General features: G+C 43.0%; 1 protein-coding gene across 2 annotated transcripts in view; it reads left to right on the top strand.

Annotated features, from left to right (window-relative positions):
* Positions 1-27,063, top strand: part of ASAP1 (ArfGAP with SH3 domain, ankyrin repeat and PH domain 1) — a 358,576-nt gene that overhangs the window by 69,768 nt on the left and 261,745 nt on the right. For both annotated transcript variants that reach the window (XM_004451154.5, XM_058276037.1), the window contains exon 3: positions 104-230. In XM_004451154.5, the coding sequence (XP_004451211.1) occupies positions 104-230 (127 nt within the window). The remainder of the gene's footprint in view (positions 1-103; positions 231-27,063) is intronic.

Genomic DNA, 27,063 nt, shown 5'->3' with positions numbered 1-27,063 from the left:
GGCAGCGCGCGGGGCGTTCATGAGCCGCCGGGCGGCCCGCGGCCCCGGGAGCCCTCGCCGTGACTCACCCCCCGCCCTCGCCTGTGTCTCGCCCTCCCGGCAGGATGCCGGACCAGATCTCCGTCTCCGAGTTCATCGCCGAGACCACCGAGGACTACAACTCGCCCACCACGTCCAGCTTCACCACGCGGCTGCACAACTGCAGGAACACCGTCACGCTGCTGGAGGAGGTAGGTCGGCGCCCCCCGCGCTCCACGCCCCGCCGGGGACCCCGGGCCGGGCCGCGGGGCCACCTTGCTGCCCCCGCCCGCAGCCGCTGCCTCGCAGTAGGGTTGGCTTGATTTCTCAGCCGGGGAGGAAGGGGATGTTGAGGCTTGGGGGAGCCACACCCCCTCCGGGTGCCCCCCACCCCCAGGTGTATTGGGGATTTCATACGAGCGAGAAAGCCCCCTTTTCCATTTGCTCGCCCTTTCTGGGGTCCTGCGATTTGAAAGGCCCAGGCTCGGTTAGGGGAGGACGGTGCGAGCTCTGGACGCAAGGACGGCAACAGAGGGAAGTTGCCTCTCTATCTTGCGCCCTTCCTGGGTGCCAGGCAGTCTGCTAGGCTTTCCACGTCGTTATGACTCTGGTGACCTGCGAAGTAGGTGGTGAGAGGCCACCGAGGCCAGAGAGGCGCGGCGACGTGGTCAAGGTCACCAGCAAGGGATTGGGAGATGGGCAGTGAATGCACCGCTTCACGGCCCGGCCGGGCCAGGGAGGCTTAGCAGCGGAGGCAAGGGCCGGTGGAAAATCCCAAAAGAACGAGAAGGAACTCAGACTGGGCCAGCCTCTACCCCGGGAGTCCCCCCGTCTAGACCCCGGTGCCTAAAGCCCTAAGAAGGAGAGGTTTGTGCACACAGGTCGCCACCCGGCTCCCTTGCTCCAGAGGGTTTGGTAAGGGTCGGAGCTGCTGCGCCTGTAGGACTCAGCCGCAGGGCGCTCACAGATAAGCCTGGCCGCTGACGTCGTCTGGGAGAGCTGAGCAGAAGGGAGGCCCAAGGCTGCAGAAAGAACAGCTCCTCTTCTCTGGATCCTCCGGGAAGCTGTTAGGGAATCAGGGAGCAGGGCCAAGGGCAAGGTGATGTCCTTTAAGATTTTAAGTGAGTTAGTGACAGGTACAGTAGGTGAGGAGCAACCAGCAAGCTGGGGGCTGCAGGAGCCTGAGTAAAAACGGCATTTGCCCTGGAACTCAGCATCATCTACGAGTGCCATAGGCACCACTCCCTTCCATACAAGCCAAACCTATTTGAACTGGGGGAAAAAAACAAACAAGAACGACTTTAGGTGGAATTCATGCAGATTGTTTCGCCTAGGTGAATTATCCTGTGGTTGGTTTGGGGAGCTCTTTCTCATTTAAACTCTCCATGGCCATTCTTCTAATAGTGGGGAACTTGGCCTTCTCTAGGCAGGCTGCTCTTGATAAAACCTTTGAAACTCACTCTTGGGTTACATGCAGAGGCGATATTCAGAAACGGGGATTCTGAATTTTAGGATTTCTGTTAGCTTTGGATCCCGTCCTGCCTGCCTGCCCGCCCTGTGCTGTGAATTAGTCTGATTGTTTCATTCCCAGTTAGAGGTGTTTCTAGAATTCTCTCTGGAGTCAGAATTGAGTGATTGAACTCAAATATTAAAATGTGCAGAGAAATACCATCTAACTGGGTTTGTTTGACAGTCAGAGGGAAGTGGATCTTTTTTGTCATTGTAAACGGTCAGTTTGTTGCACTAGTCTTACTTTTCCTGTCTTCAATTGAACGGAATGGCCAGGGAGTCAACCCCATGATGAATCAATCTTCCACTTAATTGTGATAAATTGGAACATGCTAATAAAGGAGTATTTTGCATCTTTTTTCCCCTGATTGTATATGTCTTTAAAGGATGTGACATTGATTAGACTGAATTCTTATTTTCCTTCTAGATAAGCCTGCAAATAGAGACGTGAGTTATTTAACTTTCCCTTTCTGTTTATTCAGGTAGTGTTACTGTATTCTGTTGGTGTAGGCTGTGATAGGGCAAGTAGTAGTTGGTGATGATATTTGTAGGGCTATATGTGCATATTTTGCAACAATACTATAGAATATGGTTAAGGTTAAATTACTTGCAGCTGCTGTTAATCTTAGTTTAGACTGCAGGGATTCTTAACAAGGGGTCTGTGAGCTTGAATAGAAATTCAAAAAACGTTATTCTTGTGGACACGTGTTGGTCTAGGTGTGATATATTTATTAAATAATACACAGTATAGTGTGGACTTAATAAGGGGTCCGTGGTTTTCATCTGACTGGCAGTGGGGTCCTGGAACCAAAATTTTTGAGAACCCCTGGTTTAGTGGTAAGGGAATTTAAAAGTGAATACAACAGTTCCCTATTTTGTGAGGATTACCGTTTTGCAAGGTTTATGTAAAAAATAGGTTCCACCATGCAAGTATGGTTTCACCTGTAAACTTGAAAAGGATTTGGAGCTATGCTAGAAGTTAAAAAAATGTCATGTTAAGAGTACTTTGATGATACTCATGTAAACAATAGTAAATGTTCCGTTCAGGTTGCCACAGTAATTTTTTAATTTTTTTCAGAACTTGAGTACAGTACTGGTCAAGAAAACTCTTGGATTGTGTTATATAAGGTTGGACTCTTTGAGTGGTTGCCTTTACATGAATGTGAAATATACTCTTCATTTTCTTACTGATCGAATTAGTTAACCACCATAATTGAACTGTTTTATTTTTCTCTCTAAGCTTACATATGAAGGAGAGTACATTATTTTATATCTTAAGTGGGTCAGAATTCAGTTCTTAAGAAAATATGGGGCTTAAGGTTATTGCCCCCAAAATATAAGGGAAACTTTTGGGTAAACCGCAAACTGTTACTGGCATATGCTTTGTAAGTGAGGCATTTGGAAACTTTATGAGCCCTGCTGTGTTATTCTGTCATTATTCTTAGGAATAGAACTTTTTGGTACTTTTTGGCGATGTGGAAACTCAGGAATAGGAATTAATTTGGGAAATGAAAAATTCTTTTTTACTCTTTTCCTAGTTTTAGTAATTAAGGGACTTCCTGTTTATTTATGGCATCTTTTACTCTTTGGATTCCTAACTAGCATGCATGACTCTCAGCTGAAAAACTGTATTAGCTCTCTGAGCTTAGAATCCCAAATTAACCCACCTTCTCCCTTAGGCAAAGAGTGTTTTTGCAGATGTTGAAGCTTTTCTAAGCAGCACTCTAGAAGATGGGCCAGAAATATGTGATAAAAAGAGGCAAGGAGTTTACTTCTGAGCCTCACCTTTGGGGGTACAGAGTCCCACATGACTGTGTGAGTCATCATTTGGCCGGCACACAATGAGTGGCTGCCCTTGGGAGGCAGGAGTGGATTGCCTGGTGTTCTGCCAAGGCTTCATCCTGGTGTGTGTTTTCCAAGCAAAAGGCAGCGTTTTGCTTGTTCAGCAACCAAAGCATCCTGACATGTGCCAGTTTACTCATGACCATTTGAATGTCATGAGTGAATGATTGGGAAAAGACAGTTTTCCAGAGAAGGCAGCAAGCAGGCATTCCAGGACTGCAGTGGGGAAGACAGCAGGAGCGACTCTCCATCGAAAGAGAGTCCTACATAGTAAGTGAAGGTCTGTTTGGGTATTTAATATTGGGCCAGCACTTTATCTTTGGTGATGGTAGAGTAGGCTGTTTCTGGCATTTATTGAGTTGCTACTCTGTTCTAGGCACAGTACACAGGATCACATTTAACCCTCCTACCAATTATCATCCCCATTTTACTGAGGAGAAAATTGAGGTCCATAGCTATGAAGTAATTTGTCTCCAAGGTCAAATGGCTAAGTAAAGTGGAGTTAGGGAAATTCCTAAACAGTGAAAACATAAAATAGATGTTCTAAATGTCAACAAAGACATATTTCAATGGCTTTGTATGGAAATGGTTGTCTTTACTTCCACCATACCTGTTCATTTTGGTATCTTAAAACCGTGGTGCCTGAGTTCCTTAGAAGTTTAGTTTTCCATCATGCCTGCATACCAGAGAGTTCTTATAGTGATATTTAAACATACTGGTTTTTCATATTCAGATGTGGGATATTATTTGGACATAATCCAGGCGTAGCATTTGTTCAACACATTTTTGGGGGGACCACCTGCTGTGTACAAGTCCCTTTGCTAGCCTGGCTGAGGTATTGGGGTTTTTATCTGGATTATGTTATGGAAAAGCTAATGATCTTGGAGAGAAAGGTAAATAGGGCTATAATTCTTGAGGTAGAATGGCAGAGTGGAGTAGAAAGACACTTCTTAGGTGTGGAAAATAATACAAACATAAGCTAAGTCACTCAATTAACGTCCACTCAGTGAAACATTTTCCAGTGACTGTTATATGCCCAGCAGTGTGGTAGGCTCTGGGAATACTAAGATGAACAGCCTTGCCCTCAAGAATTACAGAGTCTAAAGGTTTTCTTAAGGGAACTGGCAATCAAATGCGGGTCTTGCGTTAGATGCTTGTGTTAACTTAAGCATATGATGTTGCAGTCCTTTCTGAAGGACACATTTGACTGAATGAAGAAATGAATGAAGGCATAGAATGTAGGTTCATTATCAAGCCTTCTTCATAATAGCAATAGTTGCCAGTTACTTGTATTCCTACTCTGTGCAAGTCCTTTACATACTGTTATTTAATGCTTACATTCACCCTGCTATTATCATATACCCCATTTTGTAGATGAAGAAATTGAGGCTTATAGAACTTAAGTATTTTGCCTAAGGTCACACAACCAGTAAGTAGTAGATTTGGGAATTAATCCCATTTCTTTATAAGCCCCATACATGCCATTTAGACTTTATGAGTAGGTGTTTCGTCATTCTCTATATGATAAAGTTTTAATTTTTATTCATGTTCTTTTGGGCATCTGTGCTGATGACTAGAAGTCATCAGTCTTTGATAAGTGCCTTTATGTTCTTAAGTGTTCGAATCTCACACACAGGAACTTTTAATCAGCTCCAGTGTTCAGAATGCAAATCCATTACCTCCCTTAAAGTTTGAAAGCTGGTGAACTTAGTAGGACATGCTACATAAGCTGCCAAACTTAAGGAGCCCATGAATTACCCTCCATAGGTGGTTGCCTTAAAGGAAAAAAAAAGGCTCAGAGAGGGCTTAGGTAAAAGCACGGTTGATCCCGTGCATTCCTTAAAATAAAATGGGGGAGCGGATATGGCTCCAGCTTTGAGCACCCGCTTCCCACATGGGAGGTCTTGGGTTTGGTTTCCAGTGCCTCCTAAAAACAACACGCAAAACAAATGAAAAACCAACTCAGGGGAGCTGATGTGGCTCACTGGTTAGGTGCCAGCTTCCCACATAGGAGGTTCTGGGTTCGGTCCCTGGCCTGGTACATCGGAAAAAAAGAAAAACAAAAAACAAAAATAAAATGTCTAGATTCTTGAAGATAAGAAAACAAAATGCAACAAGCAGACTCCTGAGCTCCTGGTGACCCTGTCCCACAAAGAATTCTGGACTTTGTGGCCCAACCCTCTGACTCAGTGTAGAGATGCTTAAGGTGAGTCTTCTCTGGACATACCAGCAGAAGTCAGTGAGTGAAAAATACATTTGCCTACGGAAGCAAAGGCGGAAGGAAACTACCTTTATATGCCAGAACTCAAGTTATTTCTACAAGATGCAAACCTATTAGCCAGATATTCCACGCTAGTGCTGTTTGCCCCTTAATATACATCTTTACAGTTTAAAAAAACACTTCCACATCTGTCATTTAATAAAACCTCTGTCTGGTGACATTCTTATCCTTTCCTTTTACATATGAAATAACCATGGCCCAGAGAGGTGACCTTTCTCCGGGGTCACACATATTGTAAGCTAAAGTTGGGCTCGGAATGTAGGATTTTGGAATAAAAAACCCTCCTCTCTCTTTCCTCTGTGTTTCCTTGTGTTTTGTGCTTTCTGTTAGCTGTTTCTCTCGCTCTCTTTTTTGCCTTGCAGGGCCCATAGAAAAAGACTTTTTTTTTTTTTTTTAAAGTTTGGGGGAGGGATGAAAAAGGGAAAGACAGTTCCTTTTCTCTCTTCTTGAGACCTCGCTTTGGACCTGCCTTTAAATCTCTGCCTTTTGTGGTTGAGGTCAGGGCTGCCATCAGTCAGTCCTCCCTGGGCTTGGCAGACATGAAAATGGCTTTTGGCTTCCAACTCCACCCTGGCATACTTGGTCTGGGACTGTTGACCAACCTGTCTCTGCCTGGGAGCTACCCACAGCCCTGACTGAAAAACTATGACGCTCAGTCAGCTGGATTCTTGTAGGACTTTCTGGCTGTTTGCCTTCCAGCTTCCTAGCCATCCACAGCCCTGCCTTTTTACTAGAACTCTTGTTTACTCGGGGACCACTGAGTATCAGAATTGAAGGGACTTTGGAGAATGTCCAGTCTGCTGCATGACAGCCTGGGAACCGGTGGAACCATGATAGGTAATAGCCATTCGTGGTATTTCAGCAAAATTAATAGATACTTCTAGTAATGCTGTCCAGCATAACTCTCATGCCACATGTCTTTGATTTTTGCTGAAATTGAATATCTTCTGTTGAAGATGCTTGGATTGTCAGTTACAGATGCCAAAAACTGGGGAAGCAAAGTGTTACCTCAATCGTATGATTCCTTTGCTGGAAGAAACTTCAAGCTTTGTATCCCTGTGGGAGAAAGCTCATAAGAGATGAGAAGCGTGCAAATCTAGTTCAGTCCTGCTGCTTTTAATTGTGGGGACTGAGGCCTAACTATGGGAAGGAAATTGTGCAGAGATTTGAATTCAGGCCTCCTGGATCCCAACCCAGAGCTCTTTATACTCAGTTCTCCACAACAGGGCTGTGGAGGCTGGCTATACGTGGTGGGAGAGTCTCTCTGGAACTTGCTTCCAGATAGTATGACGAGAAAGTACACATGAATGTAGAAACCTAAATTCTGGCTGTGTTGGTCCTAGTCTCACAAAACATGCTATACAAGGCCATAGTGGCCCTCCCTGACGTTTGGCTGAGAAGCTTTTCATTAGAAGCCATCTTAGTGTTTGACATTCACAGTGTACCCAGATCTTTCACCTTTGTGTCTTGTGAGTCAGAATGAGCCTCAGAGAACTGATTGCCATTTACATAACCTCATCACTTGTGGACTAGAGCCAGGTCTTGGCCATGGCCATTCCCATGTGTGTTAATTAAACATGAGTAAGTGACGGGACCTGATCACTTCACTTCTAAGCCTCAGTTTCCTCATTTGATAAATCAGGTTTTAATAATTTTACATTTAACAAAATTGCCATTATAACTATTTTCGAATATGCGGTTCATTGCCGTTGATTGCATTCACAGTGTTGTGCAACCACCTTCACTACCCATTACCAGAACTTTTTCAGAAACTCTGCATCCATTAAGCAAAACCTCCCCATCTTCTCTCTCCAACCCCTGGAAGCCTGTAATCTACTTCCTATCTCTGTGAATTTGCCTAGTTTAGACATTTCATCCATGTGTACTCATACAGTACTTATCCTTTTGTGTCTGGCTTTTTTCACTTAGCATGATGTTTTCCAAGTTTAACCATGTGGTAGTATATATTAAAACTTCATTCCTTTCAAGACTGAATAGTATTCCGTTGTAGGTGTATACTGCCTTATGTTTATCCGTTCATCTGCTGATGGACATTTGGGTAATTTCTGCTTTTTAATTGTTGGGAGTAGTGATGCTATGAACTTTGGCAAACAAATAAATATCTAGGTCACTGTTTTCAGTTATTTGGGATATATACCTAGGAGGGGAATTACTGGGTCAAATGATAATTCTATGTTTAACTTTCTGAAGAACAGCCAAACTGTTTTCCACAGCGACTTCACCATTTTAAATTCCCACCATAATGTGTGAAGGTTTCAGTTAAATGGGGTTAAGTATTAAAAGAGGTAATGTCCATGAGGTACCTGCTGGTAAAATGTGGCCCAGTGAATGTCAGATTAGTCACCTCCTCCTGTGGGCCAGGAAGTAAGGAGGTAAGAAGCATTCCTTGGTGGAGACATGGGCAGGCTGATGTTTGGTTGAGGACAGGGTAATTCCTTTGCCTAGGTAATTGCAGTCCTATTATTTTCTCGTCTATGTTGGGCAAGTAACTGGACCTTCCTGTGTCTTAGTTTTCTCATGGGGATAGTACTGGCTTCTTGGAGTTGGCAAGATTAAGTGAGTTTAGTGTATGTGAAGTCCTTAGAATGGGGCCTGGTGATTGATGGTGAGTGTACTTCTTAGCGTCATCCTTGATAACTATTTGTGATTATTGGATTAGACCCTTAGGTGTGTACCTGAGAGGACGAGATTTGGTAAACTCATCTCGGAAGGGCAGGCGATGAGGTCAGACGCCAGAGCCAGGCTGTGTGTTTTAAGGACCTGGATGGTGTTGGCGAAGATGGGACTGGGAGAGGACTTTGATCATTGGGGGGGATAGTCAAAGCCAGTTTGATCAGAAACAGCTGCCATCCCCTCACTTTACTCTTTACTTAGCCCTCAGTGGTTGCCGCTCTTTGAAGTAAGGGAACCAGTGCTACCTGCTCTGACCCAGACCAGCCTGGTGGGCTCTCCCTGGGAGGCCTCACTGTCCTTGCATCCTCATGTCACTGCTGGTTTTCTGTGCTTCTTTCCAGTCACCCCTCCCCCATGTTACCTCAATAGGTGTATCAAAGAAATGAGCAAGCCCTTTTCTTTGGTGTAGCTATGAGGGCAATGCTGTTGCTTTCGGTTTTTGCTAGGAGGTAATGTGCTGTCTTCTGTTACATAATAGATGCAGGTATTTGATTTTGATCATTTGTGGGGGAGTCCTGGGGGAAGCATTTATGCCTTGGCCCTGCCTGGAACGGAGTGTGGCAGCCAGGGTTGTGTATTTTACTGATTACAGCTTGAAGCACTGAGACCACAAGGAATTCTATTTTGGTTTGGAGGCAGGATCCTTAAAGCAAAAATGATCTCTCCTTGAATTTACATTTTTACTTGCTTTATAGCTTCTCTTCAGTGTCAGTAAAATGAGTTTTAATGATTTTGGGGCAGCGGTTAGGTCAGATGGGAAGGTACTTGGCCCTTCTTGGTCTTAACAGAATTTGGGAGTTCACTGCCGGCTCTTTCTGGCCCAGAGCACCATCTGAACAGCCCTGTATCATGGTGCTGTTTGTGGTCAGTTATGTAAGAAGTGAATTTGAATGCCAAGGCTATCATATAATTTTCCCAAAAAATCTTAAATATATGTCCCTTTGATAAGATAACATACAATTTAGCCACCCAGAAGTTGGGCAAACCAAATCAGAACCTCATGTGCAGGGAGGTAAAGCCCAAAAGACAATTGCAGTTTGGTACCAACTATTACAGAAAGCAAGAGTTAGGTAAGCCAGGGTAGGCCTTCTCTTTCCTTGCCTGATGGGCTTTGGATGGAGGAAAATACAAGCTCTTCTAAGCACTTTCTGTTACTATTTCTACCTTGTGTTTCTGCAGCACTGTGCCTAGGGGTTAAGGCAGGGAGGGCCATGTCCCCCAGTCCTAGTGTACTTTCTAGCACACAGTGGCTGTCCTCAGTATAGTGACTACATTATTATGCAATAAATTTGACAGAGCTGGAAAAAGCCTTAGAGGCCATGCGGTCCGACTCCTCCTTTATATGAATGAGGCAGCTGAGGCTCAGAAAAAGTGTATTAGGGTTTTTAATTGTAAGTAATAAGGCTCATTCCGTACTACTCTGTCCCTGCCCACCCCCTGAAATAAAAAACTGGTTCAAACCAAATGGAAGTTTATTGGAAGGACCTGGGGTGGGGGGGGTGGTATGGGACATGAGGAGCAGGAACAATAGGAAATGAGTCTTTTCTGTGATTCACTTATGGCTCTGTGTCTCTGCTTTTTACATATGCTCTGTTTTTAGTGCTTATAGAAACCTGGCCTTTTCTGCGTTTTTGGGCAAATGACAGAGGATGAGCCCCAGCCCTGCCTGGCCTCTCAGCTCTAGCACCCCATGGGAACTGGAGTTCCTGTGCCTGATTGGAACACCTGGCCCAGCTTGGGTCAGTGGGCCGCCTCAGCTTTGGTCCGGATGATGGGGTTGCATGCATGATGGGCAGGACTGCGTCCTCCCCGTTACAGGGATTGGTGGTGATGCTCTTCTCAGAGAAGAGGAGGGGGATAGGGAAGTACCCTCTCTCTATATTCAGATCTCACCACAAAGCTAGGACTAGGAGTCAGGTCTCCTGGCTCCCATCACCTTGGCTTTTCATTCAAGTAAAAGCTAAGTGGAGATGACAGGAAGCTCACAGGATTGTTAGGAGAACCAGTAGGTACAGTAAGATAAGGTAAGGTAGAGAATTGACTGGTACCCAGTGCCCTTCCCTCTGCAGGTCTCACTGCTCCTTGGCCCTGTCTACTCTGTATTCAGTTGGGTACTTTGAAGGGCTGTGGTCACCACACTGTGCTGCCTAGTTTCAGCTTTCCTGATGTGGCCAAGAAAGACTAACATTGCCCACAGGGTGTGGGCAGAGAAGAAAACATGCCACTGCCACTTAAATCAAAAGCGATGACACGAGCTCTTTGAATAGTCTTTCCATAGATACCCAGGGTAGATTGAAGACTAGGCAGAGCAACTAGGCTGTATTTGGGAACTTTTCTGGTTTGACTGGCCCTCCCCAGTGTTAGTAACAGACAGTGCTTAGAGGTCTGAAGAGGGCTAATACCTTTCCTCCCATTAAGTGGCTTCTTCACCACCCACTTACACACAAAATACATTGGAGTCTTCATTGCTTTGAAATGTGGGGAGCCTTTCTTTATGTTTCATTAATCATTTTTTTATGAAGCTCATTTCCTTTTCCTTGTAATGTTTATTCACATTAATAGCGTTTACATAAAATTAGATACTCCTTATTTCCACAAAGTGCAAATCAAAATAAGCATTCACTGCTGGTCTAGCAGCTGCTGCTGTTTAATAATAGTAATATTTTTCATAGCAATGCAAGTGAGTACATTGCCTCCCAGTAAATAAAATGTTGCCAAGTCAAATAATGTTGTCACCATCCCAAGGATTCTTCCACATTTTGTATACGAGAGTGTGAAAAAATACAGAATCAGCAGACACTACAATTAAGCACCTACTTTACGCTGGGCAGTGTGCTGGGTGTTCTATACACATCATCTCACTTGATTTAACCCTTGTAACAGCTCTGTGGGGTGGATGCTGGTTCCTCATTTCATAGATAATGAAGCCAGACTTAGAGGAGATTCATGCTCTTTCCACCTCAGACTTGTCCTCAAGAGAAAATGTTTTATATTGTGAATGAAATGCATTGAAATGAAACAATCAGGAGATGGGATCCTGCTGAAGCATGAGATATTTTGGTTAGAATTGAAAAAGGAACTTCGTGACAGGGTATTAAATACCAACTGGATGGCCAGAGAAGTTGCATTTTTTCCTCTGGTTTTAGGATTATTGTGTCAGTGACAGGCTAACTTATGTTCTTATTCATGCCCATGTATGTCTTCACTGTTAGTGGATTGTAAGTACGTTGAGGCCAGGAACAGTACCCTTTATCTTAAAAATCTAGCTAATATTTAAATATTTGACTAAAATTCTGATGATTACAGTGAGACCACCTTTGGTTTATAATTCTCGAGGGCAGAACTGGTAAGCGTTTTCCACGTACTGCTAAGTCTGCCTCTCTTGACTTTAGCTATATGCCTGCCAGTTGCTTAGAGCATTTGGAAAATCCACAGTTAACGGAATTTCTTGAAGGTCATGCCACATATTCATGGCAGACCTGGATGCTGAACCAAGTTCTTGGTCTGTCGTCCTGGTTTGTGCAGCCTGCAGTCTTTCTTTGGATGAGTAATAGCAGTAGCAGTGACAGCTTTCACGTTTTGAGGATCAGTTCTGTACTGACTACTTTACGTATGTTATTTCTAACCCTCATGTCACCCAGCTAGTTCATGATGGAGACAAATGAGGTCTGTCAAAGTCCATAGCCCACATCCTTCCTTCTGCCACTCTGCCTTGCTTTGTTGTTAGTGATTTAACTGCAAAGTGCAAGTGAACGGAAGAGAGTCTGATTAGCATTTTCTTTCTTAGTGGAAACACATACACATGCACGTGCACACACACACAGACACATACCTTACAAACACGACCAAGACTGGCAACTGCTAGTAGGAAAGAAAAACATTTTTCCTTCCTGATTTGTTTCCTTTAAACTGAGTGGGAGGAATTTAAATTTAGATAATTTTATATCAGTCATCTGGGGCGCAGCCAGTTCATGATGTATCAGAGAGGTTAATGAGAGAATTGGTATTTTCAAAAAGAGTTGACCCCTGATTTTTCTTTATGGATGATGTTTTAATTTTCTGGCTCCTAAAACAAATACCATGCAGTGGGTTGGCTTAAGCAACGGGAATGTATTGGCTCACAGTTTCGAGTCTAGAAGTCCAAAATGGAGGCTTCAGCAAGGTGATGCCTTCTCCTCGAAGATGGAAATTCTGGGATGGGCTAGCAGTTGCTCTTTGACCTTTCTTCTCCTCTGGGTATATTGATTTCCAGCTTCCTGCTGCTGCCTGTGGCTTCTTTCTTTCTGATTAAATTTCATTTTGCTTATAAAGAACTCCAGTAATCTGGATTAAAGTCTAATCTGATACAGTTAGACCACACCTTAACATCCTCGAGATCTGTTTTATAGTGGGTTCATATGCACAGGACCAGGCGTGGGCCATGGACATGTCTTTTGTGGGGCAGCATGGTCCGGTCCCCAACAGATGATAAGCGTACGCTTTTGTGAGTAATTGTGCCCTGCTTTCATTCTCCAACGTTTTTGTATTCTGTTAAAATTTACAAAGTACTTTCATGTGTATTGTTTTGTTTCATCCCAAGACACCCTGTTAGGCAACAAAGCCAGCATTTCCTCATTTAACAGATGAGGAAACTGAGGCTCAGAAAGTTAAATTGACCTGTCAAATGTCTTGAGACTGAACAAGAGGTATGAGGTAACCCAATCTCATGTCCCCACCCCTGTGTTGCCCCTCCTCCCATAACTCACCCACCATCTGAGACAGATCTCCATGGTAGGGGATGTTTTGTGAAGTAATTTGTAACTTAAAAAAATATCTTTAGAATAAAAAGAATAGGGTTTTATTATTGAATAATTTTGTAATGCTTTGCATTGTTACACCCTCCTGCCCCCCACAACTCACACACCTTTTGTAGTCTTTTTTTTCCTGATAGTTTAGTCTACCAGTGTTTTTTTTTAATTAAAAATTTTTTTTTTATTGAAGTATGTCATTCGTACATGAACATACATAAACAATAAGTGTGAACTTGGAGAGCAAATGTGGCTCAAGCAGTTGAGCTCCTGCTTCCCACATGGGAGGCCACAGATTTGGTTCATGGTGCCTCCTAAACTACAACAAAAACAAACAACAAGCAAAACAAAAAAACCAAGTCAGGGGAGCCAGTGTGGCTCAATGGTTGAGTGCCATCTTCCCATATACGAGGTCCAGGGTTCAATCTCTGGGCTCAGTACCTCAAAAAGAAAAAAAAAAAGTTGTGAACTTAAAAAACAAACACGCGTATCGTCATACAGTGCTCCCACACAGCACCTCATCACCAACACCTTGCAATGTTGTAAAACATTTGTTTCAAAGAGCATCATCAAAATATTACTACTAACTATAACCCATATCTTAAATTTGATGTATTTCCCCCCAACCCACCTGTTGATTAACATCCTGTATGAGTATTATATATTTGTTTAGTGCATGAAAAGCATTCTTACATTCTGTTCACCACAGTCCACCTTCCACCACAGGATTCATTGTGTTATATAGCCCCATGTCTTATACAATCTGAAGTGTACACTTACTGGCTCCCATTTTCATCAGAGAGTTTTGCTATCATCACCTCAATTTTAGAACATTTTCATTACTCCAAAATGAAAAATCCCATACCCCCCTATTGTTGTCCTTAGAATTGATATATCTTCTTTGCCATTGCTGCAGAAATATTACAATATTACTGTTAACTGTCATCCATAAGTTACATTAGTTGTAATTTTCCTGCATATCACCATATTCTTAACACTTTGTAAAAGAATATTCTTATGTTTATAATATTAATCACAGTCGTCATCCACCACCAGAATCACTGTGTTATATTCCCTAGATTATCCTCTAGCTTCCTTTCAATTGACATTTATACCTATAAGACTACCCCTTTTCAACCACAATCCCATTTATAATCAGCCATGTTAGTTATCTCACTATAATGTGTTACCATCAACTCTATTCATTTCTTCACTTTTATAATAAACCTTATTGAAAACTCTACATACATTAAGCAACAGCTCCAAATCTCAACTCATAGTCTTTCTTTTAGTAACCTGTACTCTAGAGCAGGGGTTCTTAACAAGGAGTCATTGAGCTTAAATTGAAATTTTAAAAAAAATAATAATTCTTGGGACGTGTTAATATATTTATTAAATAATACACAGTATAGTGTGGACTTAGAAAGGGGTCTGTGGAACCCTGCTCTGGAGTTTATCTCTGAGTGTTTACTCACCGTATTTAGATCATATTAGTGAGACACCGTACACTATTTGTCATTTTGTGTCTGGCTTGCGTCTCACAACAGAATGTCCTCAAGCGTCCTCCATGTTTGTCAGTCCATCCCGATTTCGTTTCTTCTTATAGCTGAATTGTATTCCATTGTAGGCATATACCACATTTTGTTTATCCATTCATTGGATAAACACTCGACAAATGTTTGTTTGCTTTTTTTTACTTCAGACATAGTTTTGTTTGTTTTTAACTTAAAATTTTCTTCATACCAGAGAGACTAGTGTGAACCTCCCTGCACCCACCAGGCAACTGCAAAAGTTTCTGCTTTTGGTCAGTCTGGTATACATCTGTATCCCCACAATCCCCACCTCACATTTTTTTTTTAAGTACTCTCAGTTATTGTTTCACTCATTCATAAATATTTTATTCTGTATCTCTAAAAGATAGACTTCAGAAGAAAACCGAGCCACAGATACCATTATCATGTCTGAAAATAATGGACGTTTCCTTAATTTCTTGAAATATCCTGTGTTCTAATTTTCCCACTTGTCTCTTTTCTAATGGTTTGTTCAAATCAGTTCAGATTAGGTCCATATGTTGAAGTTGACTGATAGACATATTTTAAATCTCTTTTAATCTTTGCCCCTGCCCCCTTTCTTTCCTTGTAATTCATTTGTTGAAGAACCTGGTTGGTGGTTCTGTAGAGTGTCCCACACTCTAGGTAGTGGTGATTGCATCTCCTTGGTATCTATATGCTACAATCTAGTCTTAATGAAGTTCTGTTCTTAATTCTTTTCTTATTAAAGAATAAAAATAAGGGGTAGGGATGGGGTATATGGAGCTCCCTATATTTTTTATGTAACATTTATGTAATCTAAAGCTTCTTTAAAAAATTTTTTTAAATAAAAAGAATGCATTCCCTTTATAAAATGCTAGGGAAAGTAAAAATAGAAAATTTTTAAAAGTAATCCATAATCCCAACAACTATAGACACCACTCACTTCAGGTATGTCTTCCAGATAAATCTGCATTCTGCTTATTTTCATTTAACACATTACAAACAACTTCCATATCGTTAAGTCTTCAGTAACATTTTAAAAAGCATGTCATTGTATTTAATGACAGTTCCCTCTTTCCCTTAAGTTGCCCCCTACTGAGGAGGTGTTATGTTGGCAACTGAGCAGTTGCCCCCAAAGGAGGACCCTAACAGGGTGAATATTTGTATGTATTTGCCAGTATCTGCACTATTGCTGCTAGATTCCTAGAAGTAGGAGGATTATTAGGTTAAAGGCTAGGTGTACTCATCAATTTCTGATATAGTTGTCGTATTGCCAGATTGTTCCACCAGAGAGGTCAGCTGTTGCATGTTCTACTTCCTACCCCTGTGTGAGCAGAGTGTGAGAGTTGCTTTTCTCTGCACTGGGGCAGCTTTGAGCGAGGGCTTGACTTAAAACTTTCTCCAAAGGGAAAAATTGTACTCCGGATGTGCTGCTGCCCTCATTTGTGTGTTGGTGTACTGGAAGTTACTGTCAAATGAGTACTGAAGGGGAAAAGGAGTGAGCGTGGGTGTTCTTAAAGTGCTTAGTATAGTGGAGAATTGAAAGCCAGTGCCATCGAGTTTTATGGGGAAGTGGGAAGCTCTGCCTTATCAGCCTCCCCCCCTTTCTGGTGACTTCTTTATCTGCCTCCAACAGCCTTTCTTCCTTAACACCAGGGGCTCTGGAAATAAGTTTGTTAAGGCCTCTACTCTCTGGGTCCAGAAATAAAGAAATAGCATAAACTATAAAAGGGAGAATGTGTGTAAGGCCAGTCATTGGGTGCACCTCCTGTGCAAGATTGTGGCACCTGGTCTCAGATATCTCCTCCTTCCATCTGCTTACTGCCTGAACATTGAAACTGTATTTATCCTCTGCCTGGAAGTTTCACCAGCTTAAAAATTTCTTTGGAAGTTTTTTTTGTAGACCTAGCAGTACTGCTATATCACTCACTCATGACTGTGAATTAGTTGGATTGTCTTTCACTTAACACTTGGCTGAGAAGGGGGTGTGGTTTGAATTGGGAGGGATGTTTTGAATTAGGGTGCCCTTTTGGATAAAAGGCTCTTTAGGAAGTGGGGGGTAGTGGATGTTGCTCTAGCAGTTGGGCACACACCTACCACATGGGAGGTCCCAGTGCCTCCTAAAAAGACTAACAGCAGACAGTGAGCACATACAACAGGGGGAGGGCAGAGGGAGATAAATAAAATCTTAAAATAAAAAAAAGTCAAGTGGGCCTGGCAGGGCTCCCTAACTGGGGCCTTGGGAGGAACTGTGGAGGGAAGGAGAGAAGGAAGAGGTGCTAAAAGAAACTAATTTTTTCTTTTAAGTCTACGTTAGTATTTCATATTTTGTCCTTGAGCTGGCCTTTGGCCAGGGAGTCCTATCATTTTGTCATGTGAGTTTTTTACATTATTCATTTAAAAGGAGGTTGTCTTGAGCTAACCCAGAAACCCAGTCATTACTGTTTTTGTGGTATGGTGCCTTCTCTATTCAAAGATTTCACAGTCTGCTCATTCTGCTTGTGAGTATGTTGAGTCTCTGCTTCGCTAAGGGGTCCAAGCATCTGGAGCTTCTTTCCCAGCATATGTATTTCAGTTTAGAGCAGACCTCTGAAAATCAGTTGACTCTTGGCAGAATGTGGTGGAGTCCGTGCTGATTGCTTAACCCATAGTGTTTTGTGGACGCAGAACGTCTGGAAAGTAAGCAGTATTAATTTTATTTTACAGATCAGAAAACTGAGCTTAGAGAGATCAAGTAATGACCAGGGTATGAAGTCAGTAGAAAAGCTGGAGTTTGTCTCTCTGAGGCCCATGGTCTTTTCATGATTAGTTTAACAGTTGTCAACTCAGTACCTTTCTTCAGCTTCCTTACCTCTTCAAACCTTCTTTCTTCCTTTCTTCTTAGGGTCCCAGAACATTCTTCTCTCCTTCCTATCCCACAGTGAATTCTCTGGCTCAGGACCTATATCTTCCTTACCAGCCAGGTCTTTTGGAAGAACATCTCTCAGATGATTCACTCAAGATGTTAATGCCTGATCAAGTGTTGCAGTGGCTCACACCTCCCTGAGATATGTGCACTTCTAGTAGTGGCTGTTGCCTTGACCCAATAGAGTGGTGGATTTCAGGCACTTTGGGAGGGCACTTGGGAGGCAGCTTTAGGTGCTAAGCATGGGGATCCCCCTCATACCTTACAGTATAGCTGGCGTTCTTCCCATCTCTTGGGCAGGTGAACCCTTGGAACACAATGTCTAGTTCCCTGGTCTCTTAGTTTGAATTTCTGCTTTCTTGCTGTCCTTTACCTCTTATTTGTAAACAACAAAAACCAAATAAATAAATCTTCTCCTCTTTCCCCTCTTGGTGCCAGGGCCTTCCACTAGTGACTGAATCCTGATTGCCTGGTATGTATCTAACATTCGACTGGGCAGTTAATTTAAAGATAGTGTTTAATATAATCTTCACATCAGCCTCATGAAGTGGATTCTTGGGTCCCATTTTACAGATTGTGGAAACAGAGAAGTGCCTGCTAAACTATATCGTATCTTTAACCCTATGATGTGAATTCTATTTGCATTTTCAGATGAGGAACCTGAGGCTTGGCATTGGGCAGTTTCCTGGCTCAGGTTATACTGCTACAGGGAAAGAACCGACATTCAGACTAAGCTTTCCTGACTCCCAAGTCTCCAAGTCTCTGTTCTTTCTGCTCTGCTTACAGTTCTTCCCCAAGGTCCCATGACTGGACAGGGCTGAAAATGAGCCGCTTGGTCACATCCATTGTGGCTAGACACTGTGGGCGTTTCACCTGGGCTTACTGGAGATGAGCTTGAGTAATCAGAGTTTGGCATTGTGACACTGGAACCACCTATCTATGTTGGGAAGAGTGGTGGCATTCCTGGTGCCCTCGTCCACCCAGGCTTGCTGTGGGTGGTGGGTGTGCTTTAATTCTGGAGCTGTCAGTTGGGAGTTTGGTGTTGACTCCTCTTCCTGCTGTAACACATCATGTCACTTGACTTGAGTGACTTAGTTTGATCTATTAGCACCCTGGCAATCACATGGCATTACTATTACTAAATCATACTAAATATTGGTTTTAAAACATCCCATCTCTTCCAAAGACACTACAAAACCCGTGTGTTTTATTACTGTGAAGCCTTCTGGAAATCCATTGAATAATTGAGCAGATTAAGAAGCATTCAGTAACTGTTACAATAGCTACAATTTATTATGCTTCTCTTCTGATCCCTGTACTATACTGTTCTATGTTCTTTTTTTATGTCCTAATCTAAATTTCTGTTATATAAATATTTCTAAACCTAAAACAGTTCTGCAAGCGTATCTCCATTTTGTAGGCAGAGAATAAATACTCAGATCAATAAATGCCTAGCATACAACTGTTATAAGATCCAGCTAAGTTTCAGACCAGGTCTGCTTGACCTCCTCAGTGTCACATCCCTGCTTTAGGCATAATAGCATGTGTCCAGAAAATAGAAGGTAAAATGAAAAATTTTTAATTCATAGTTTTAAATCCAGTTTTAATGCATCGACTATTTAATTCTGCTCTTGCCCTTTCCCCTAGAAAGGTGGTAGGATGAAGGGAGATAGAAGGATTTGCTCCACACCCACATAAATTGTTACCCAGGGTGAGTTAATTTATGTTTATTTCTGAAGCAGCAGTGGTTGCTTCCTGAGGGCTTAATCTTGTTTGACTCTCTTGTAGGATAAATTGCTATGCTAGTCTGTCTCCTACTTCTCTGAGAAGATCCTCGTTGTTTTTCATTCCCTAGGAGGTCTCCCTTTGCCTTGCAGACATCCATTCCTTATTCTGTCTGTCTGGGATCATGGAAAACATTTGGAATATTTGAGGTCATTCCCTTGTAGTCTTTTGTTCATATAGAACTACTGTGTTGAGATGCTGATTCATAATCTGCTATACTGCTATTTTGAGGACAGGGACTTTATCTTATTCATCTTTTTATCTCCAGAGTCTGAAACCCAGTAAAATGTGCCCTTTTGAACAAACAGATGAAAACACCTGCATGCAGGCAGCCATGCATGCATGCCATGGGAAGCCTTGCAGAATTGAGGCAAGGTTAACCTTGCTGCATATGATAAAACTGAGGATAAGGAGAGTCTGAGAGAGCTACTGTCTGTAGGACTGACCTGGTGGGGAGAGCGAGAGAGATGCTGAAGGGCTGGGGAAGGGGGAGAAATTTCAGGGCTTGTAAAACTTCCAGAGAGACAATGTAATGTTGGAGTTTTTGAGCTGCAAGAGCTGGAAGACATTTTAAGAGATTATGAAGGTTTACCACCTCATTTTCCAGGTGTTGAAATTTCTCATCTGACCTTCAGGGCACAGCACCTGAGGACTCTCTTTAAATTAGTGTTTTTATTGGTTTAAACACTTGGTGATCATGAGCATTTTGTTTTATGTTTTTAAGTACTTGATTTTGTTTTGTGTTTGAGCCTCAGGATGATTTTTGGCAGGAGGGAAGCCCGTTTTAAAGTTGTCAAAACCACATAGAACACTACCTCCAAGTGGAAGGGAATTACCTCATGCTCAACCTTGTGATGGCCACATGTTCCATCTCTGCTCCTTCCTCTTCTGGACTTCCCTTTCTTAATGTTGTTATATTTCCCTTGGTGGTCCCCTTGCTCTGTTCAAGAATACTTTAAAATTTGTTGACTCTTCACCTCACCCTCTTAACATACTCTCCACAGAAATCTAAAGTAGTTGTCCACTGTTTTTACACATGGTCTGAAAAGGTTCCTGGCATTTTACACTGTCTAGCACCTTACAGTTCACAAAGAATTTTCATGATGTTGTCTAGCTCTATGTGGTATTGCTAAAGAAATGGTGGCTCAGAGAAGTTAAGTAGCTTGCTTAACATCTCACGGAGGCGGCTCCTGGTTAAATGTTGAGTCCAGGTTGATGACTCTCATGCCCATGGCTTTTCCCATGACAGTCTCCCTGATAAGGAGGCACAGTTGCTCTGTCTGCATTTGTTAAGCTTACTAGAATCCTTTTAATTTGAGAATACATGTTTCACTCTCTCCTCCGGTGCCATTTAGATGGCTGCATTCCTTTAGGGGAGGGATGAGATACTTACTTGTACTCAGGGTTTTTTGTTGTTTTTCTGCCCCCACCTTGTGATGCTGATTGTTTGTCAGGCCAGCAGCCCCAGTTCTGGGCGGAGCACTCTGTGGAAAGAGCCCAGCAGTAGGTGCTCTGGGGGAAATTGCCAAGGAGACAACCCTCAGGAGATTCGTAGTTTGATGAAGGTGACAGGCTGGCCAAAGCAGCAGCGAGACTGCCAGAATCACTGGCTCTCCCGTGGAACACAGGGAAGATGTGATGGTCCTGAGGAAACTTTGGCTCAGAGATGTGGTACAGTTAGACGGTGATGGAGCCAGGACTGTTGGTAGCCTAGTTTGTATATTTCCCACCACATCCCATTGCTTGCTTTTAATAGCAGAAATGGAAAATTTGCATACAGTTTTACACCTAGAATCATTACAGATTCCTCAAAATGTTTGCTGGGATGACTGTGGCTATTTGGGAGTGGTCAGAAAAGCTATTTGGTAACAGTTGGAAAAAGTTTCTTTGGAGAAGAGTCCTTTATTTTTTTCAAAGATTTATTTTTCTCCCCTTTCCCCCTTCTCATTGTCTGCTCTCTGTGTCCGTTCACTCTGAGTTCTTCTGTGTTCGCTTGTATTCTTGTCAATGGCACCGGGAATCTGTGTCTCTTTTTGTTGCTTCATCTTGCTGCGTCAGCTCCCCATGTGTGTGGCAGCACTCCTGGGCAGGCTGCTCTTTCTTTTGCATGGGGCGGCTCTCCTTATGGGGCGCACTCCTTGCGCATGGGGCTCCCCTACATGGGGGACACCCCTGCGTGGCACGGCACTCCTTGCATGCATCAGCACTGCTCGTGGGCCAGCTCATCACACGGGTCAGGAGGCCAAGGTTTGAACCCTGGACCTCCCATGTGGTAGGTGGATCCTCTATCCGTTGAGCCAAGTCTGCTTCCCGAGAGTCCTTTTTATTTACCTGACACTTCTCTTGATGCTACTGGCTGTCTGTTGAACATGTCCTATATGCTGAGTACTTCATCTTAGCAGCTAATTTTTTGTGAATGCTTTCTGTATGTCACGTACCATTCTGAGTTAACTGTATCCCCTTATTTAAACCTCACAGCCACTGTTTATGGTAGGTGCTGTTCAGTCTCTGCCTCTGCCACTTACTGCTATTATGGGTAAAAGTTACTTAACTTCTCTGTGCCTTAGCTTCCTGCTCCCAGCTTCACTTGTAAATCTGTACTTCATTCTCAACTGTGTATAGTATTTATCTGTATGATTGCAGGGGGCTGCTCTTAGGATGGAATAAGTGCCTAAAATAGTTTTATCCCTAGCCCCCTACCCCCCCAAATATATGAGTTAAGGCAAGCCACTTATCCCTTTGAGATAGTTTTTGTCTGTAAAATGAGCATAATATGTATTTAAAGGATTGTTGTGAGGATAGAATAAGTTAATGGCTCTGTATACCTGACATATCACATTGGCACATAGTAAATGCTTAGTAAATAGTATTTGTAAGCTCTTGGATTGATCCTGTGGCAAATTGGTTCCTACATCTTTATGTGTAGACTGGATTATAGGAACAAGGGAGCGTGTTAGCAGTTTTGGTGTCGGCCGGGCTCTGTTCTAACTTAAAAGAAATGTTTTGGTGGGTGGAAGAGATTTCAAGTTTGGGGATAGAGGAAAGTTAAAAGATTATAAATAAAACAGAGGAAATGCAGGAAAACAGCTGTGCTCCAGAAGCCCTTTAGGAACAGGGGATGAGGTTCCGCCTGCCTTCAGTACTTTAGTTTTCATGGGATGGAAGAAAACCCCATCACCACCGCCAGTGGCAGCACCCCACACACCTCACTTTTAATTTCTCATGGGACTATTTAACACATTTTCTTTTCTGTTAATTATGGACGTATTAGGATTTGATTATTTGGGGGGGGGCGTGGAATTAGCATTCTAAGTAGCATTCAGAATTTATCATTTATAACAGGGCTTCTCTTTGGAGTGGATTCATTTTTGTTTCACTGTGGAGACATTTCTGAAAAAGCAATATGTTACGTTGATTATCAATGAGGAACCAGAGGCAGGTGGTTCATGGTGCAGGAAATTAAGCCACTTGCCCGTTGATAATGGGAATGGTATTGATTGATATTCCTGTAATCTCTTTGAAGAAGCATGTAGTATTCATTTGGAGTTAAGGTGATAGTTGTAAATAAAGAGATACAAAACCCAACTTTTAAAAATGTAATTTAATTAGGAAAACATGAACATCTTTTAAAATATTTTGGAAGGCTTTGTGGAATTAATCTCTTCCCTTTAGTAGCCTGTGCCATTCTTTTCTCGGTGTTGATTGGCCAATCTTTTCCTTATTTACTAATATAAGTTCCAGGTGAGCTCCTCTGACTGGCTTAGCTATTTGTCGTGCCTCTACTGTAGAGGTTTTTGAAGTATGGTCGGGGGGTCTCTTGGGTATTTTGAGATCTTGCATGATGTTTGTGAAATCAGAACTATTTTTATAATAATACCAAGCTGTTACTTTGCCTTTTTCATTCTTACTGTCTCATCAGTGTAAGGTGAAGGCTATAGTTAGTGTAATGGTGTCATCCTTTGATAGCTAGTGTGTGTTACTGAGTTTGAAATTTTTCTCAGTTTTACTTTCTATTGTAGCAAATATCAATATCTATAATCTACTTTAAAACAACAACAACAACAATAACCTCTTTGTAATCCTTTTTTAAAAATCAGGGAAGCGGACTTGGCCCAGTGGTTAGGGCGTCTGTCTACCACATGGGAGATATGCGGTTCAAACCCCAGGCCTCCTTGACCCGTGTGGAGCTGGCCCATGCACAGTGCTGTACCATGTAGGGGTGTCCCCCATGTAGGGGAGCCCCATGTGCAAGGAGTGTACCCCATAAGGAGAGCCGCCCAACGTGAAAGAAAGTTCAGCCTGCCCAGGAATGGCACCACACACAACAAGATGACGCAACAAAAGAAACACAGATTCCCGTGCTGCTAACAACAACAGAAGCGGACAGAGAAGGCACAGTGAATGGACACAGAGAGCAGACAACCCCGGGGGTGGGGGGGTGGGAGAGGGGAGAGAAAAAATCAGATCAATTTTATTGATACATAATTAATAAAACAGTTCATCTGAAGTATACAGTTAGTGGTATTTGGTATAATCACATAGTTGTGTATTCATTATTAGAGCATTTTCTTTACTTCAATAATAATAATAAACAGACAAAAAAATGAAGAAGAAAATTCTTCACCTCTCAGTCTCTCTATGCTTCCCCTCCTATACATAGTCCTCTAACTTTTTAAAAGTGTAAAAGGGTCTCACTCCTAAGACTACAGGTAGGAGAACCATTGCTCTCTTGAGCAGAGCCTCCACAGCAGGCCTCCTCACGGGTCCCTGGCCAGCCAGCAGAGGGGCCTCTCTTCCCATGAGTCGGGCGTCTGCCCTGGTCCAAGATTCCTTGCCTGGGTGAAGAGCATCAGGGCCAAGCCTCTGAGCAAGGGGCTGTCAGGCATGGCAGACACGCTTACTGGGACAGACTGCGACACCAGTTCCCTCTCCTGTTTGCCAAGGGACCTTTTATTTCTGGAGATGTAATGGTTGCAGTCTCTTCCTTGAGGCATAGCATCTTTTTTGTGAAGTGTGTAATTTCAGTTAAGACAGAACAATTTGAAAACAAAAGGACTGCCGTGTAATGGCCTGGGATCCCTTCTGGCAGCTGCTTGGCAAACAGTTGTTTTCAGAATGAAAATAAATTAAGAATTGAGTTAGCAGTTTTCTTCAGAATATCATTGATACATCCATGAAATGAAATGTTTGGACACTGCAGTTTTTCTGGTGATTTTCATTATAAAGCTTCAGAGTTCTCCAATTGTGTGACTCTGTCCTGGTCTGCATGGTAGAATTTTAATGGCACCACTGTGCTCTTCCACACCCTCTTCTTCCCTTCTTCCTCCTGCCTCTCAGTGACCTACGATGAGAGGCTCCACCCCTTTTTTCCTGGTGCAAAGTCTTCCTTCCTCTGATTAATATTAGAGGTCTGTCCCAGTGGAGGGCAGTGATAAGAGCCAGTTTCCATGTGATAAAAGGAAGGGATGGTATAGAGTCTCTACAAGTCCATTCTCTCCCTGACAGGCTATGATCCTTCTTTGCGAAGCCTTCTAGAATCTCAAACCTGTGCCCTAGACCAATGTCAGGACATCCAGCACCCTCTGTTTTTGTTGCAGTTTGACAGGCCCACCTTTGCCACTAGACTAAAAAATGACACGAGAGCTGTCTGGCTGTTTTTCTTTACCCTGTTTTCCCAGAGTCTCTGTGGCTCATTAAATATTCATTCTGTTGCCGTGTTCTCCAAGGCAGGGGTCAGCCTGAGACTAGCGGAATGCCTTCCACGTGTTGTATTTACTCAGTAGTTGGGGCCTTAAAGAAGGAGACGTGCTGGTAGCAGGACTCTACCTCCTCTCTCTTGTCCCAAGCGGTTTTGCTCTGGCTCCAAACTTGCATACTCCACTCCACTAAATAAGGGCCCTGAAGGTGACGGAACTCACCTTTCTTGGAAGGGAATTTAGTGACTTATGTTGTTAATTTGTCATGCTCCACAGAGCTTTCACCATCTCGTTCTGAAAAATCATCACTGTATTCCTTCCAGCTATATTTAGAACTTCTCTCAGGGATATTATTATGATATATATTTTTTCCCCATCTAGTTAAATTATTTTCTTTAGTGTGGTACATTTATTACAGTTGGTGAGCACATTTTGGAGTCAATTCTGTAGGTTATGGCAGTATATATAATGGCCTATATCTGTTGTTGCAGTGTTGTTCAGGACAATTCCAAGTCCGGAAAATGACCCCGTATTACACCTCTTTTTCCTTCTCCCTGACTTCAGCACCTCCAGTGGCCACTGTCTCCATATCAGTTATATAATTTCTTCCATTGCTAGAATCACCATAAGTCTATAGTAGAATACCAGTAAGTCTACTCTAGTCCATATTTTATTCCCAGTCCTGAGGATTCTGGGATAGTGATGCCCATTCCACCTCTGGTTGAGAGGGATCTTTAATCCCATATGGCTGATGGATGGGACTCTCTTGCTTGCAGTTGTAGACTCTTTCGGTGTGGTGGTTGTCCATCTCACTTCCTTAATAGTTGTTCTGGGTGAGTCCAATGAACTGGAGAGTAGGTGCTGCAAATCCACTGAGGCTCAGGGCCCAGCTAGCATATGGACAGCCCAGAGATTCAAATCTCTTGGACATATACCTACCAACTCCAGCACCAACTATAGGTTCAAATAAAAGGGACAGCATGTGTAGAAAAGTCACATCTGAGTCCAACTCTGTCACCATGTTACTTTATAAGTATATTTTAGTGCTCCATTTACATTTGTGCCTTAAGCACTGGCCCTTGTTTTGGGTCTGTTCCAAGCAATTACAGCAGGGTATTCACATACATTCTATACCGTGTATGTACCTCATAGCAGGGACTGTGGCTTGTGTACTCCCAGCCTAGCACCCGATGTACAAACAATTGGATCATAACACAGTTATAGAATGAACACACATGCATGTGTGTTGCTTGAGAGCATTGGCCAGCATCCAGGCTTTGCTTATTAACACATCATTGCTGGAAAGTTGGTCTGATTTTTAGCTGTGTAGCACCTTGGGGAGACCGTGACACTGAATAGAAGAGGGAGAGAGCATAGGAGGAGGTCTGTAGTGACTCTCATTTCTGGATGATTCGATAGGGAGGAAGGAGGACCCAGAACCTCTGCCATGCGGGACTCGGGGTCATAGAACCTTGAGATGGCAACGACGGTGGTTTTGCCTTTCTGTAGCCCTTTCCCATTTAAGGGTGTATCTCCCTGCCTCTGTCTTCTGCCTCTGTCTTGTCTTTTTTTTTTTTTTCAATCCCCCCCCCCCACAGTTGTCTGCTCTCTGTGTCCATTCACTGTGTGTTCTTCTGTGACCGCTTCTGTCCTTATCAGTGGCACCGGGAATCTGTGTTTCTTTTTGTTGCATCATCTTGTTGTGTCAGCTCTCCGTGTGTGGGGCGCCATTCTTGGGCAGGCTGCACTTTCTTTCACACTGGGCGGCTCTCCTTATGGGGCGTACTTGTTGTGCTTGGGGCTCCCCTATGCAGGGGACACCCCTGAGTGACATGGCATTCCTTGCACGCATCAGCACTGCGCATGGGCCAGCTCCACACGGGTCAAGGAGGTCCGGGGTTTGAACCGTGGACCTCCCATGTGGTAGATGGACGCACCATCCATTGGGCCAAGTCCACTTCCCTGTCTTTTCTTTCTGAAACTGGTGGCATTGTGTGTAATTTCCATCATATCG

Source organism: Dasypus novemcinctus, chromosome 14 (assembly GCF_030445035.2).
Source record: "Dasypus novemcinctus isolate mDasNov1 chromosome 14, mDasNov1.1.hap2, whole genome shotgun sequence".
In the NCBI taxonomy this organism is placed as follows: Eukaryota; Metazoa; Chordata; class Mammalia; order Cingulata; family Dasypodidae; genus Dasypus; species Dasypus novemcinctus.
Note: the sequence above shows the minus strand (reverse complement) of the source record. Positions and strands in the feature narration are given on the sequence as shown.